The sequence below is a fragment of the Centruroides sculpturatus genome, unplaced genomic scaffold (assembly GCF_000671375.1).
Source record: "Centruroides sculpturatus isolate CEXI.00-Female unplaced genomic scaffold, Cexi_2.0 scaffold69, whole genome shotgun sequence".
NCBI classification, from domain to species: Eukaryota; Metazoa; Arthropoda; class Arachnida; order Scorpiones; family Buthidae; genus Centruroides; species Centruroides sculpturatus.
Genome location: NW_019384304.1, coordinates 84,479 through 101,933, shown reverse-complemented (window position 1 = coordinate 101,933; position 17,455 = coordinate 84,479). Strand labels below are relative to the sequence as shown.

The 17,455-nt window shown below is 28.9% G+C and overlaps 1 protein-coding gene across 1 annotated transcript in view; it reads right to left on the bottom strand.

The window, feature by feature from the left end:
• Positions 1-17,455, bottom strand: part of LOC111618241 (diacylglycerol kinase 1-like) — a 61,591-nt gene that overhangs the window by 12,546 nt on the left and 31,590 nt on the right. The window contains exons 2-13 of the mRNA XM_023359727.1: positions 14,735-14,879; positions 12,305-12,381; positions 11,981-12,094; positions 10,340-10,372; positions 8,518-8,722; positions 8,301-8,429; positions 7,299-7,424; positions 7,131-7,180; positions 6,977-7,051; positions 6,763-6,882; positions 6,577-6,694; positions 6,418-6,506 (exon numbers count right to left, since the gene is read on the bottom strand). Coding sequence (XP_023215495.1) covers positions 6,418-6,506; positions 6,577-6,694; positions 6,763-6,882; positions 6,977-7,051; positions 7,131-7,180; positions 7,299-7,424; positions 8,301-8,429; positions 8,518-8,722; positions 10,340-10,372; positions 11,981-12,094; positions 12,305-12,381; positions 14,735-14,798 — 1,200 coding nt within the window. The 5' untranslated portion in view covers positions 14,799-14,879. The remainder of the gene's footprint in view (positions 1-6,417; positions 6,507-6,576; positions 6,695-6,762; positions 6,883-6,976; positions 7,052-7,130; positions 7,181-7,298; positions 7,425-8,300; positions 8,430-8,517; positions 8,723-10,339; positions 10,373-11,980; positions 12,095-12,304; positions 12,382-14,734; positions 14,880-17,455) is intronic.

Below are 17,455 nucleotides of genomic sequence, written 5' to 3'. Positions count from 1 at the left end.
ATATTTTTGTTCTTAAATATAATTAAATTTTATATAAATTTCAGTTAGAATTAAATAAAATTTTAAATTATTTAAAGAAAATAAATTAAAAATATTCATAAATTAAAAGCAAAATTTCTTAATTTCTAACGCGCATAAGAAGCCATCGACTCGAAGCATCTTAATATATAGGCTATATATTAATGCACTTAGCTATAATTCTTACCTTATCTTATCAATTTATGCTTCATTTTAGAATAAAATAATTATAAATTTAAGGAATTCCGACAAGAAAACAAGTATAAGTGATGGAGATTACACAAATGTTGACCATATATAGTCACCTGCGTTTGCTACACTTACGTATGAGGTCAAGCATACGTAAGCAAAACGATTACTTCCGGGGCGACTGTGGCTCAGTTAATTAAAGAATTCTTGCAATCACTTCATTAAGAGGTTGACATTCTAACAGGCAAATCCAAATGAATTCTAATGAGGCATTACCGTCGAGAGAAATCCCATTCAAGTAATTCTCTGTACAGTAATTGTTTGGTAATTATTCTGTTTGGAATTAAACTTAAGTAGCAAATTTTGCAATAATCGAACTATAAAATAAAATCTTTAATTAAAATTAACGTCATTAATTAATTATTAACTATATATATATATATATATTCTACAAAATAACTCATTTAGGAAGTGATGAAGGCTTGGCGAATTNTGTTTAAAATAGTTCTATTGGATATCAGTGGTGTATATGAACGCGAATGAATCGTACAAGAAAAAAAAAAAAAAAAAAAATTACTTATCGACTTTATGGATACTTTCTTAGATATGAATTTTGTTGATAACTCGCCAAAAATTATGTACATAACTTACATAAACCTCCCTTTTTTATATTAAAAGAGAGATTTTTAGAAAAGATTTTCATACAATAACCTTAAAGATACCTTAATTACCAATTATTTTTACACAAAATTAACGATAAGAAAGTTAATGTAATGAATTCATTAATATATTAAAATATATATATATTTTAAAAATCCTTAAATATAAAATAAATTATACTTAATTCAATATCTTTAATGTTCGTAAAGTAATCGATAAAATAACAATTTACAGATTTCTCAACAACGTTATAATTATCTAGAAAACAGTTAAAATAATATCCATATTTACGACTCCATCATTTACCATTAGCCCCTGATGGTAAGAACAGGTTAAAAATATAAGAATAAAATAATAATAAGAAGAAATTTTGCAGTTTGTTTTCTTCTTAATTGAATTTTTATTTTGTTCTTTTAGATAAAATCTTATCAAATTCGTTTCTCTTCCTTTTAACCAGACTGATAAATCAAGAAATTGGTAATGCAACTATCGTCTAGTCATAAGTCCATTTGGAGTAGAAAAGTCAGCAATTTTATTAAGTTACACCCACATAATATAAAATACAATTAAGTAAACATCCCAAGAAAACAAACTGATAAACGTAAGAAAGGTTTCAAGGCATAAGAAGAAGGATAAACTTGTAGAGAAGTGCATGCTTTTAGAGTTTTTAAACTCTAATTTCGAGATCAAAGAATGAATTATTCTACGAAAAAATATGATTAATATAAAGATGGTAGAGGTAAAATTAAAAAAAAAAAAAAATGTGGTCGCAATAAGAAGAACTGCACAAGAAAAATCATCTGTCAGTTAGCATTCACGACAAAAAACTTTAACTTATCGATCTACTCCATAAACGATAGCATAAATATTATTCATTCACTTCTACTGTTTGTAATGTGTAAATATCACGTGTATCAAATATAAAAATGTATTATTATATTAGTAAAAGATATATTTTAATACATTAAAACAATAATTCTTAAATTCCTCATTAATATTCCTGTAATTCTTAAAAAGAATCTACAAATTGACGTCGCGAAAAATCGGCACTTTGTAATTTCTAGGCGTATAATTAATGTAAAAAATAAAAAAAAACAATTTTATTGTTAGTAATAATGTAACAAAGAAGAATCGTGATTGTTTTAACAATTTACTCCATCAAAATGCTAACAATGCTCGAGAGGTTTCAGCGAAGTAACTCGATTCGTATCATTAGAATGAGATCCACATACACCACACAAGCTACCGATGCTCGACCCTTATATGATCGATATGATTGAAGTTATCAGGTCAACTGTAGTCCGAACTGGACGTGATTGTTAGTAGACTGGCAAAAGTCGTTATTGAAAATAAAAAAAAAATAAAAAAATTAGAAACGTGGAACATAAGAGCTAGATAAAGTAGGCATTGTGAAGAATTGCTGGCAGACAAGTGGCAACCTTTAAAAAATAAAAGAGTACAAAGTGATGAGGGCAATTTTTGGGCATTCCTCATACAAAATTCATGGCATTCGACAGCTGCTTCTAACGTATCTGGAGTATGGATCACGTTCGTGGTTCGATTTCTTGCACGTTTCGAATTCGATGCCAAATAATCTCGCGCGGACTATTTGTATCTTAGTAAATCACAGTTTTTGAAATTTAAGATGTCACCTTGTAAGTTGGATAGTTTTAAGAGATTCCTGTTCAAAGGTTAGCCACTAACACTGTAGATTCGCCTTCAGAATTTAGTTGATTCTACGAGAAGATCGTCTTCTTGTAGAGTCACGTTATCGGATTAACAGGCTTGTATCACGATAATTATAATCTTATTTAATAAGGTAACGCACAAAAAATATAAATTAAAGTTAAAATTAAATGCGGAATTTTAATTTGTAAAATGTATTTAGGGTGTAAAATATGTTTTTCAAGAGGCCTTGAGAGAGAGAGAGAGGGGGGAGAGGAGATAGGTCACCTAGCCAGGGTTTTGGACTCATCTCCCCTCTTTCTCTTATCTTGAATAAGAGAAGGGGCTTCACCCCTCATATACCATTACTCCTCGTGGAACCTCGCCCCCAACGCCTCCCAAGAGAATGGAGAGCTGTCGGTGCAAATACCATTTTGGGATCCCATGCTGATTATACAAGAAACAAATGTTGAAATAGAAAAATAATCTAGTATAAACATTAGTCCATGGCAAAGTTAGTTCATTATTTGGAAAAAATAATCAGAAAACATAATTTTTGAATTTTTCCTCTCAAAATGGGCCCCCTATAGCTCGTGGGCCTGGTTGCACCCCTCTCGTAGGACCTACTAACCCCTCTTGGAACCTCAAACCTCTTGAAATCTATAAAAAAAATATACATGAATAAAATAAAAATTTTTACTAATCAAACGAACCTTTATAAAATTATTTTTTCCATATTCTTTCTTTGGCTCAGGGGGGCCCTGCTGACCCCTCTACCTGAACTTACTTCTGATTATATCAAATAATTTATAAGGTTTTGTAACTTATAAAGGAGAATATAACAAGTAACAACTGCGTAACCAAACAATTATGTAACCAGACAGACATATATAATGCAGATTACATAAGCAATAAAATAATAACAGATTAAACCTATAAATAACAAATTCTCCATGTTATTTGCTCTCTCTTCCGTTATTGATACTTATTGCTCTGACATTGCTATTGTTTGTCTACATAGTTCTGGTATTAAAGTCTTATATAAGATGTTGTAACGTGAAACTCCATAATAATATACATTACACATTTACAGTATATATTATTAATATAATAATATACAATTGGACCTCGATTTAGCGCCACTAACTGCTCGCTTCTAAAAGTGGCACTAAATCGACTATGGCGCTAAACCGAAGTATCCAAATAATAAGAATTATATATAGTATTAAGTATTAGTGGAGGGTAAATATTGTATTCTAATCATTTATAAAATTGGGTTTTAATAATAGAAGAAAAAATTACGTAAAATTAAATATAGGCCGCTCATGAATAAATATCTTTTAAAAATTATTTGAAATTTAAATATCTAAGCAACGATTGGTTAAGAGAGTAAAAAATGGGAGGAGATTCGCTTAACTCCGCCTTCATCGACCAATCGTCTTTTAAATCGTTTAAATTTCTGATTTTTTTTCTCACATATAACAGAGGACTACCTATGTTTCTAGAATAATTTTTTTTTAATTTTAAAATTGTAGTTTATATTATATCCATTAATGGTTCATTTTGAGGTTATATTATTAAATAAGTCTCTAGATTTATTTGGCGTAGAGTTTAGATTTAGATTGTATATATATAACTTAGGATAGTTATAAACAGATATTTTGTTTATAGGGTATAGATATACGCTAAATATAGTGTATTTAATGTTCTAGATGCACAGTAAGAGTTCGTTAATACGGCATCTCTGAACTAGAGTGGTGTTGGCTTTTCGAAAGCCGAATTAACGAATTTCTATTGTAGTAATTTACGTTGCTAGTAATAACCTCAAGTTGACCTACCATTCTGGAGGACCAGAATTTAAATTTGGGAGGTCGAAAAATCCATGAATTTTTCGGTGGTTGTCTGCCCCGGATATGTCGGGCTTCAGCCACCTCATTATGGGCCTGGCCAGACTCGTAATTGATATGATTAAAAGGCCTTATTAGTGCCCACAAGAAGGGAAGAGTAAAAAATAAATAAATAAATTCCTGTATATTTTAGCTTTCAAAGTTTGGATTTTTTTAAAATTAAATCGCTTAAATTTAACTTTTATGCACGATAAGGACAATTTAAATTTATTAAGGCGAAGATAATTACAAGCATTTCCTTTAATTATTATGAACATATATTTAAATATGATTAAGGCGATTTTAAACAGAACTCCATTAACTTTAATTTGCATACAGCTTTAGAATTCGATTTAACGATGAATTAATAGAATTAAAACAAATAGGAAAATCATTAGCATAATTATATTTTTAATTTTTAAATGGAACAAATTATTAATTTCAAGAAAATCTTCTAAAACAAATTTCGAAACCTGTTCAACATTTTAAAATATTCAAAACTCGTCTATTAAATTAACTGAAAGGAAACCATTAAAAGATTTAACGACGTCTTAAATTAAAATTTTAAAACCGGGATAAAGGATAGAATTTACAAGAAATAATCAACAAACTTTGTCACGTTTGCTTGTAAATCAACAACCTTCGCGTGTGACAATCTAAGAGGAATTTAAGCTAGTTTGTCAGCCAATTACAATAATTAATTATAAATTTCGAAGGACTTAGCACTCTTCTAGACACGTCTGAATTGCTAATAACTGCTTTTGACTAATACTCCATCGACGTGATAGAATTTGCATGTTCAAGAGGAAAAAAATGTTGAATAAAAAAAAAAAGTTATGTCGTGTCATTCTGATATTATGGATGCAATTGTAACGGNTAAGCTAGTTTGTCAGCCAATTACAATAATTAATTATAAATTTCGAAGGACTTTAGCACTCTTCTAGACACGTCTGAATTGCTAATAACTGCTTTTGACTAATACTCCATCGACGTGATAGAATTTGCATGTTCAAGAGGAAAAAAATGTTGAATAAAAAAAAAAAGTTATGTCGTGTCATTCTGATATTATGGATGCAATTGTAACGGCATACACAAATATTTTTATTTTAATATAAGAGATATGACAAATATAGTTGTGCCAGCATAGAACAGATGCGGTTGAGCCAGCATAGAACAGATTCGGTTGAGCCAGAATAGAACAGATGCGGTTGAGCCAGCATAGAACGGATGCGGTTGAGCCAGCATAGAACAGTAGTTGTGCCAACATAAAACGGATGCAGTAATTTATTTATTTACAAAGGTAACAGGACCTCGTCCCCTCGCTGTTTTATGTTCTGTACAGAAGGGTTCTCTATTTACAGGAAAGTATTTATTGATGCTTTAAGAGGATGAAGCTATATCGAGGTTCGACTGTACTTTTTCATTATAGCTGGTTTTAAATTATGTAAAGACATTCAACTGCGCAAATTCTTCAACAAATTCAAATATTTGAAGTCCTTCGAGTGTTAAAACTTCTTTGTGATCTTTTCGAGGAATTGATGTAGATATTTCGGATACTGCGACAACAGATTTTAGTGTCACATCATTAGCATATTCTAGTTTTATAGTTTTGCTCATGAATATGAAAAATGGAAGTAAAAGAATTCATTTGCATTAAATTTTTTAAAATAATTTAACGTCGTGCTTCGATTCTTTAACCACTTTTATCCACTTACCATGTTTTACTTTAAAAATTTTACTGTATTTTTAATGCTTTTCAAAGTACATAGACGAAATTCTTTTTTTTAACCAAATTTCCAATGAAATTGTTCTGAAACTATAAAATATTTCGGTAGAATTTCATTACAGGATGAATGGGAGCACGTATAAGATAAATTACAAACAACCAAGGACATAAAAACCTTCAAGAAGACCACCCACAGAACAAATTTAAATTTATCAATTTTAAATTAATTTTAATAATAATAATAATAATAAACTAATTAACATATAAAATTACCTGAGATGTTTTCTTCGACTTGACATAAGTACTGATGCAAGAAGCGGGTGCTCTCTGTACACATCTTTCGTGAACAGTGTACTTGCAAACTGTTCAACATAACCAAAACAGTTACCATTAATCATTTTAAGTACAGATAATTATTTAAATAATACTTACAGACACAGCACAATCCCTTTTTACCAAGACCCACCAACATATTGAGACAGAGATTGCAATAGGCGGGTCTGTTAAAATGTTTCAATCTCCAGACGTGATTTCCATCATCTTTAACATTCTAAGACATATTTTAGATTAAATATAAAGTTATTTTAATGGTTTTTATAGATTAGAAACTGAACTAACCGAGTCTAAACCTAAGAGAACCAAGAGTGGTATTGTGGTCATCCCTCCACGTTTCCATTCTTCTAACGAGACTTTACCATCAGCATCGTAATCAATCTCGACCATCATGTCTTTAAGTATCTAAGAAAAGTCCAGAAAGTTATTTTACTCAATTAAATTAAGAGTTAAATGATTTTTTTCCACGCCAAATGACTCTTCGTTGTATAATACGCACAGGTTTCAACTCGGAGACGTCCCAGCCAAGATACTCAGCCACAGTCATCATCTGATTAACTATGCAATCCATTTCCTAAATTAGAATAAGATCTTATAAAAAAATTACTCATTTTTTATTATAAAAAATGAAAAAAAATCATTCTAGTACGTACGTTGCTATCTAAGTAACCATTCCCATCGGTATCGTAAAGACGAAATACAACTGTAATTACAGAAAGAATAAGAATTTTAAAAGCTGCAATTATGCCATATCAATGAAACAAATGTCAATAAAATTGGATAATAGCGTAGAAAAAATAGGAAAAATTCGAATTTCTTACATTCTAATTTATCCTCAGGTCTTCCAGCTTCCATTAAAGAAAGATAGCAGATGATATCCTTCAGAGGTACTGTGAGTGTGTGGATATCCAAATGGCTACTAGTCTTTCTTAATGGTTTAATTTCCACTAGAATAATAATAATCTGCGTGTTTGTTCATCAGTAAATAACATCACAATTTCATATTAAAAAAAAAAAAAAACTAGAAACTTTAAGGTTAATTTTAGGGCTCAAACGTACATCCCTATACAAATTTTGAGCTAAAAAATATAGAATTTTTTTAAAACAAAATACTTATAAAATGAAATAATTTCATTAAATCTTCGAGAATTTCACTTCTCAAGCAATTAGAATGCATTGACTTGACTTTTATAGCTCCAAATTAGCAAAAGAGATTTTTTAAAATTAATTTCAAGAAGTAATTAACAAGAAAAACATTAAAAATTAAATTTAATTACATTTTAAAAGGGAAAAAAATCAAAATAAAACTGCAAACTTCATTAAAACTGGAAAGATCATTTTTTTAAACTCTTATAACGTTAATAAAATATACTTTTAAATGTTCTTTTCTTAAAAAAAAACAAAATTCTTTTAAATTAATTGAAATAGTTTAAGGAAAGGTTTAAGAAAGAATCTTTTTTTTAAGTTCATTGTTTGTTATTTCTCCACATCATTATTGATTTCCTCGACTCTTCTCCTACAATACTTTATTAGAGAGAGAATCAAAGAGAATCTTTATATGTTACATGTTCCTCGTTATCTTCTTGCTTTTATTACTACATAAAAAATAAATAAATCTCTAAGATACTAAAAGAGATAATAGGATTCTTAAAATAATTGATAATTAACTGTGTTGTATCGTAGTTACGTACAATACAAGTGTACAGTTTAGTATGGCTTTTTTAATGTCTCGAAATAAATATAATGGTTGTTAAACGAGTTAGTAAAGAAAAGAAATGCTTATATTTCTATATTTTAAATGTATATAATGTAGTTTAAATTACCATTATGAACTAGAAGAGAGCTGTTGGATTTTCTAGATGAATTCCTTGATGCTTGACTTGGTGAAGAATCAGTCGATTTCTGATCGTAGTTTTGTGTTACAGTTACTATAGGATGTACGGATGCGCTATCTGTGAAGAAATCAAGGTTTATTTTTGATACATTTTAAAAAGAAATGAAATTAAGGAAGAGGAGAATGAGGAGAAAGTCTCTCTCTACCTGTTCGATTTCTTAGATTATTATCGTTATCTGTTTTATGTTGTCCGAGGCTGTGAAGTTTTTCTGTTAGTCCATGAAGTTTTTCAGCTAATGTAGCAGATTTTTCTTCTTTCCTTTCGTGTCCTTCTTTGTTCAGTTCAGGTAATGAACCGCATTTGTGAGAAGTTATAGGAGCGCAAGCGGTCGTCGATGTTACAGCAGCCATCTGCTTTGTGATAAATCTCATTGTTAAAGAGCCGCATTAAAGAATTTTAAAGTTAAATACCTTTAATTTAAGAATAGAGAAGCCAAAAAAAAAAAAATTAAATTCATTTGTATTGATTTAGGTACCGAATATAATTAAAACAAAAAAAAAAAAGTGGTTAACTGATAGGCTATAAGGTTTAACGGTAAAGAATATATCAAATTTAAACTGTATTTTAGTAGAAGGTAAAGGGGAGGAAACAAAAAAAAAAGAGAAAATAATAGCGAAAGATATGCTGAGCTATCATATTCTTAACAAGGAAAAGGTCAGTGCACTTTAGCGATATCGGTAGAAAATGACAACAGATATTTAGCAAAATGGAGGAAGAGAAAATAGAAATGTGGTTTAATCCTTAAACGAAAGGTCAAAGTTGAAATTTCGGCACTTAATCTATAGCATTTTTTTTTTTTTTCATTAAAATCACTACCCAAACCCCCGAAAACGATCGATAATCCAATGTCCCAAATTATAGTTAACTTGCACGTTTTATAGAACTTTATTACGTGGCTCGTATATACATTAGTGTTTAGCGTACGTAACTGCACTTATCATTTACACGTAACTACATTCGTATCGACCCATTAAAGCATGGTAATTACGAAAGAGGAATGAATGGAGGTAAATTTAGTTAGGACAGAGGTACAGGAAGATGAGAAGAGAATTCTTTCTGATTTAATGTGAACGTCCCCAAACACGATACTCAGAAGGACGATGGCATAGAGGATGTAATGACAAACCACTCTGTCCATTGGCAGACAAGCCAACTAATGGAACTGTAAACCAACATCTCCTGCAAGTGCCATTACCTCAGAGACCGACATAAATACCACCAAAGGTACGTGATAATTGCGTTCTGTTGTGCTGATAGACTCTTCTCCTGGTTGTCGCTTCTCTTAAGCCGACAAAATATGGGATATGAGGTAATACTGTCTGTCTGTCAACAGCGGATATTTACAATGTTCTATTCAGTTTTTCCATGCGTGAGTGTACTTTAGGACAATTTATTATTATCTGTTATGACAGTTTTGTACACACGAAACTCCAAAGAATACAATATTAAAGCATTGAAAGAAATTGGATTTGGCTTATAAAAAAAAAATAATAAAAATATATACTATTCTATTCTGTGTGATTGATACGAAGTAAAAAGAATAGAAATATTCAAAACCGCATAATTTCCGAACCGATTAAGTTAGATTCGTGAAAATTAACAAAAATATTAATAATTTTATCCTTTATAAGAATATCTAACTTAAACTTCAATAAATTTCTTAGTTTTTGTGTAATAAACAATCGCTTATAAATCCTAAACGGTAAGTAATTTTAAGATAAAAAATTGCAAAAGATTTACTGATTAAATTCTTAATTTAAATTTAAAATTTAATTAAAGTCGCTCGAGTGGATATAGAGATATATTACAAAACATCCCGACTTGTATGCGGTTAAGCCAACGATTTTCGAAAATCGAACAACGTGAATAGGTTTCGAATATATTAAATTATCATAAATGATTGATTTTCCGATAAGTTAAATGACTTTATTTTTATCAATTCGCAATAATTCTTCACTTTAACTTACCTTGAGAAGCTTACCATCAACCGTTTGAGATGACTTCTTAACAAAAGACAGAAACAAATGCTTTACTAGATCTTTAGGAGTTTCAATCTCCAGATATGTATCCATAAACTTTTGGAAGCCCTCATAATCGATATCCTGTTAAAAATATTAAATCTATAAACCTCAAATTAAGGCTTTAAAAATATATACTTATATATAGCCTTACTAACATCAAATATAAAGCTTGAAACTGTAAACTTAACTGTATTAAAACTTTATTTTGTTCTAACTTTTATCATTTTAAAAGATTAAAATTAATTTAAAATATTTTAAAAAATTAATAAATAAAAATAATAATTTACTTACTCCTTCAGGATTATATTTGGAGAAAGTAGAATTTTCTTTAAATTCGTCTAAAACATCGCTTAATTTCTTAGACGAATCTAAACGAGAAAAATTTAAAAATTAATAATAATTTAAAAGAAAAATTACGATTGAATGCGTTTAATTATAAAATAATAAAAAGAAAATTTAAATTAGAAAATTGATAAATTTGTAATAGGGCCTAATTCAAAGTAGTGACGGTTTAAATTTATTGCGAGGCCCATTTTAATGCAAGTTTATTAATGTAAAGAGCATATAATATAATATTTAATATTGTTTAAGATGTAGGATTACAAGCAGGCCTTATCACAGAAGAATGGCTCCTTTCGAAGAGGTCTCATAAACATTCAATTCTGTTTAGTTTAATTTATTTTATACACTCGAGGCTTAAATTAGTAAAGTTAGGGGCCTGTTTTGACATCTAAAAGATCCTGATTCTAAGTCCTGGATCAAGCAGGACCGTCGAAGGACCAAGAAAAGTTAAGAGCTTTTAATGGTTCCTATCCCTACAAAATTAAAAAGTAATAAAGTCTTTAAGACTTCTAACAATCTATGCTTTTCATTTGTTCAAAAAGAAATGACTAAATGGGCCTGTTCTACCTCAAAATCATATATTTATAAATATATAGGGGAGACCGGGGCAAGATCGGCATGTTAAGCTTTACTTAAATTTTGTGTAATAAATACTGCTGTAAACTGAAAAAAAAGCTTTGCATATTGTCTATTGGAATGTTACNAAGCATTGAAAGAAATTGGATTTGGCTTATAAAAAAAAAAATAATAAAAATATATACTATTCTATTCTGTGTGATTGATACGAAGTAAAAAGAATAGAAATATTCAAAACCGCATAATTTCCGAACCGATTAAGTTAGATTCGTGAAAATTAACAAAAATATTAATAATTTTATCCTTTATAAGAATATCTAACTTAAACTTCAATAAATTTCTTAGTTTTTGTGTAATAAACAATCGCTTATAAATCCTAAACGGTAAGTAATTTTAAGATAAAAAATTGCAAAAGATTTACTGATTAAATTCTCAATTTAAATTTAAAATTTAATTAAAGTCGCTCGAGTGGATATAGAGATATATTACAAAACATCCCGACTTGTATGCGGTTAAGCCAACGATTTTCGAAAATCGAACAACGTGAATAGGTTTCGAATATATTAAATTATCATAAATGATTGATTTTCCGATAAGTTAAATGACTTTATTTTTATCAATTCGCAATAATTCTTCACTTTAACTTACCTTGAGAAGCTTACCATCAACCGTTTGAGATGACTTCTTAACAAAAGACAGAAACAAATGCTTTACTAGATCTTTAGGAGTTTCAATCTCCAGATATGTATCCATAAACTTTTGGAAGCCCTCATAATCGATATCCTGTTAAAAATATTAAATCTATAAACCTCAAATTAAGGCTTTAAAAATATATACTTATATATAGCCTTACTAACATCAAATATAAAGCTTGAAACTGTAAACTTAACTGTATTAAAACTTTATTTTGTTCTAACTTTTATCATTTTAAAAGATTAAAATTAATTTAAAATATTTTAAAAAATTAATAAATAAAAATAATAATTTACTTACTCCTTCAGGATTATATTTGGAGAAAGTAGAATTTTCTTTAAATTCGTCTAAAACATCGCTTAATTTCTTAGACGAATCTAAACGAGAAAAATTTAAAAATTAATAATAATTTAAAAGAAAAATTACGATTGAATGCGTTTAATTATAAAATAATAAAAAGAAAATTTAAATTAGAAAATTGATAAATTTGTAATAGGGCCTAATTCAAAGTAGTGACGGTTTAAATTTATTGCGAGGCCCATTTTAATGCAAGTTTATTAATGTAAAGAGCATATAATATAATATTTAATATTGTTTAAGATGTAGGATTACAAGCAGGCCTTATCACAGAAGAATGGCTCCTTTCGAAGAGGTCTCATAAACATTCAATTCTGTTTAGTTTAATTTATTTTATACACTCGAGGCTTAAATTAGTAAAGTTAGGGGCCTGTTTTGACATCTAAAAGATCCTGATTGCGAGGCCCATTTTAATGCAAGTTTATTAATGTAAAGAGCATATAATATAATATTTAATATTGTTTAAGATGTAGGATTACAAGCAGGCCTTATCACAGAAGAATGGCTCCTTTCGAAGAGGTCTCATAAACATTCAATTCTGTTTAGTTTAATTTATTTTATACACTCGAGGCTTAAATTAGTAAAGTTAGGGGCCTGTTTTGACATCTAAAAGATCCTGATTCTAAGTCCTGGATCAAGCAGGACCGTCGAAGGACCAAGAAAAGTTAAGAGCTTTTAATGGTTCCTATCCCTACAAAATTAAAAAGTAATAAAGTCTTTAAGACTTCTAACAATCTATGCTTTTCATTTGTTCAAAAAGAAATGACTAAATGGGCCTGTTCTACCTCAAAATCATATATTTATAAATATATAGGGGAGACCGGGGCAAGATCGGCATGTTAAGCTTTACTTAAATTTTGTGTAATAAATACTGCTGTAAACTGAAAAAAAAGCTTTGCATATTGTCTATTGGAATGTTACCTTACTATAGAACTGGTTAAAATCAGTTTGGAAATAAAAATAATTAAAATAATTACAACTTTACAAGAAGAGAGAAATTGACGAAGTTGCCCCGGGTATAGGGGCAAGATCGGCAACTTCTCTCTTTTTGTAAAGTTGTAATTATTTTAATTATTTTTATTAAAGTTGCCCCTGGTATAGGGGCAACAGTAATGGGGCAAGATAGGCACGTATATAAAATTATGTTATTAACAATGTATAAGTTGGAATTCACTATTAAAACAAAGAAATACAAATCCAACACCCATTTAATATTATTACAACGAAATGCAAGTTCAAAGACATATATACATGAATAACAAATGCAAACATGTTTTCATTTATCATCTGTTTGATTTTTATCCTTTGCTTCTAATGTGGCTTTATGTTGCCGATCTTACCCCGCTAGTCATGATTTCGAAACATTAAGTACAACCCTGAGAACAGAATGCCAAGCCACGATCTGGCCACGTGAATAAGTTGAAGTTACATCCTTCTAACAGGAAAAGTAACTTTCGTTATCATGGAATTATAACAAAACCTGCCAATTCAATATAAATGGAAAAAAAATATTATATGGAATTGAACGAAAATGAAAATTTGCTTGATAATTCAACTACGCTTGTTGGAGAACAATAAAAACACTACACTCAACAAGCCACCAATAAAACTCAACTGCCTAACCTATAACCAAAGTCTCCTTTTAATTTGTTTTTAAAAAAAAGCGCTTGACAAACTTGCCCCGCATGCCGAAGTTGCCCCGGTCTCCCCTATTTAAGCATGTTTGAGGCCCCAAAGCGAAGGCATTAGTTATATAATTGACAGGTGTATTTTAAGCGTATCTGAGGTCATATAGATATAATTAATTTAAATATAATCAACTCTATAATTACTACATATCTAAGAGAATGATGTTCAAGTCAAATTTCTGTAACTTTCAAGTCTTAGAAACGTGTTCAAGATCAAAAATAATCTTTAAAAAATCACGAATCTATCTCTATTGAAGTAACTAGAATTTTAATACTTTAAAAATAAAGTCGAAGTATTTTTATATTTATCAAAAAAGTAAAAATAAAAGTAAAATGAATTTAGTAGAAGGGCAACTTTATTATTCCTGGATAAATCTTTTTTCCTATTGCCAAAGTCACTCCTGGGCATGGCTTCAGAACGGCAGATTGTCAACAGATCAATGAGGTCTACATTTAACTCGAGATGAAATTCTTCTCGTGTTGAAAGTTAATGTTGAATTCAAGGTTGTGTACTTTATATTTTATCACAAAAATTTCTTAGATTTTTTAAACAATTTCTGATTCCTTTCACACAACACACAGATGCTCAGGTTGGAGGATCCTCCTTTCATACATCTTAAGTAGCAAATTTAACTAATTTAAAAAAAAAATTATAACACTTATTTAATTAATTTAAAGCACTCACACTGTATATAATCTTGCAATTGTTGAAATTCAGCAGGTGATAATTTTTCCCATTTCATGGTCATCTTGGCGAATTCTTATCTCTCTTCATCAAGATTTAACAAGAATATTCATTTTATCCAAATTTCGAAGCTTTCATTAGGAACCTAAATCAATAAAAAAAAAAGGAAAAGGAGTTAAAATCTTTAAAAATAACTTGCAAATGTTAATAACAAATAAAATCTATATGAAGTCCGACCCCTTGTATCTTCCTAACCCCTCGACCTTTAACCACCAAAATTTAACAGCATCAATCCCTCTAATACACGAACCACCCTGCAAAATTTCAAACATTTTAGACAAAAGGCACAGGAGTTATTAAGCTTCAAAAGTGGGAGAACAAAATCGTGCCTCCCACACACATACACACCCTTACATACAGAAAAAAAAAAACCCCAAAATTTTTGCAATTCGAGATTTCAACGTCCACTGAGTCCAAAAAAATGTAAAAATCTTGGGGCACATAACAGCTGGGAAAGTTAAAAAAAAAAAAAAAAAATCTAAAAGTTCAAAGGTGAATACTACACGTGCAAGTAAGCGCGAATAATTTAAGATATAAATCTGCGTGAAAAACTTCGATAAAAAAAAATAGTATTTAATGTCAAAAAAAGTATTCGAATTACAGAAATTTTTTCGAAAGTTTCATTAGACCGTGTAATAAAAAAAACATGATGCGGATTCAGCATATTTTTTTATNTTAGGAAATTTTAATTTAATTTTTTAAAATAAAAATAGCAAAATATATTAAAAGTTTTATATAAAAATTGAATGAAATTTTATTTCTTCTTCGAACAGTAGCAAAATATCCATACAAGAATCCGTTTGGTAAAGGTTAGAGAGAGTTTTCATGACATATAATATCATACTGAATTATTCGTACATCAAAATAAAAAAGTAAAAAATAAAATAAAATAAAGTATGTCGTTTGTTGTGGATTTACTCTACTGACGTCATGACTTATTTATCATACGTCACTGAGATAGGACCACAAAGAATAAGTCCAAGTAAATTATTCTATGGTAAAGTATCCCTCTCGAGATATCCGTCTACGTGGCATGGGATCACGAAATATTTTCAATTCTCGTAAATACGGACATTTTCCAAACGTATAAAAAAATATACCAGATTTTTCAAAAGGCATAAAATAAATTTATAACTGTCATAAAGATCTATATTGAGTTAAAATAAAATGATAAAAATGTATAGAAATTGTCTGCAGGAGTCACGTTATTATTTAAATAAGCATTAATTTAGATATTATTTTCGTATCTTATATTTTTGACAGGTTTATCAAGGATAAATGATGATAAACACTCCTTGTCAATCACCATTACATCTCAAACATATGTAATTTGAAGCATCTAAATCTTAAATTTCCGTGAAGCAAATTAATTATTTTTACAACAAGTAGATTATATAATATATAAATGATTAATTTGACATAAAAAATTTGTAATTTTTAATATAATTCTTACAAAATTATCGCATATTTTCCGTGTACAGTAGGTACCTGATACACCTATTGTTGAACCATTGATAAATGTATCGCGACGTAAATAACATAAAATAAATTGATGATGATGATGACAAGTCATTAATTTATTTTACTAATTTACTAAATTGACTGAATTTAATTGAAAACAATCTGATAAATTGCTTGTTAAATCTATCACCATTCAATATTCAATATAGGCCTATATATATAAATTTTTTTCACTAAATATGATATTTTAGTAGAGAAAATGTTAAGTTTATATTATATTTTAAGTAAAATTCTTGTTTAAAATACATTTTATAAAGAAAAATTCTAATTTTATGATAAAAATTTTCTTTAAAAAGTTGTATAATTAACAGGAAAAAAAAGGGAGGAATTAAAAAAAAACATTTAAAATAGATTAAAAATAAATTAAATCGAAATTTCAAGTGGATTTATAAAGAAAAATATGGAAAATTTTCAAGATGATTAACAAAAATCATAACTTTCGACACGATTAAAGAGCAAAAATATCGAAAACTTTCAAACGAATAAATAAAAGTAAATTCAATTTAAATTATTTAAAGAAAATAAATTAAAAATATTCATAAATTAAAAGCAAAATTTCTTAATTTCTAACGCGCATAAGAAGCCATCGACTCGAAGCATCTTAATATATAGGCTATATATTAATGCACTTAGCTATAATTCTTACCTTATCTTATCAATTTATGCTTCATTTTAGAATAAAATAATTATAAATTTAAGGAATTCCGACAAGAAAACAAGTATAAGTGATGGAGATTACACAAATGTTGACCATATATAGTCACCTGCGTTTGCTACACTTACGTATGAGGTCAAGCATACGTAAGCAAAACGATTACTTCCGGGGCGACTGTGGCTCAGTTAATTAAAGAATTCTTGCAATCACTTCATTAAGAGGTTGACATTCTAACAGGCAAATCCAAATGAATTCTAATGAGGCATTACCGTCGAGAGAAATCCCATTCAAGTAATTCTCTGTACAGTAATTGTTTGGTAATTATTCTGTTTGGAATTAAACTTAAGTAGCAAATTTTGCAATAATCGAACTATAAAATAAAATCTTTAATTAAAATTAACGTCATTAATTAATTATTAACTATATATATATATATATATTCTACAAAATAACTCATTTAGGAAGTGATGAAGGCTTGGCGAATT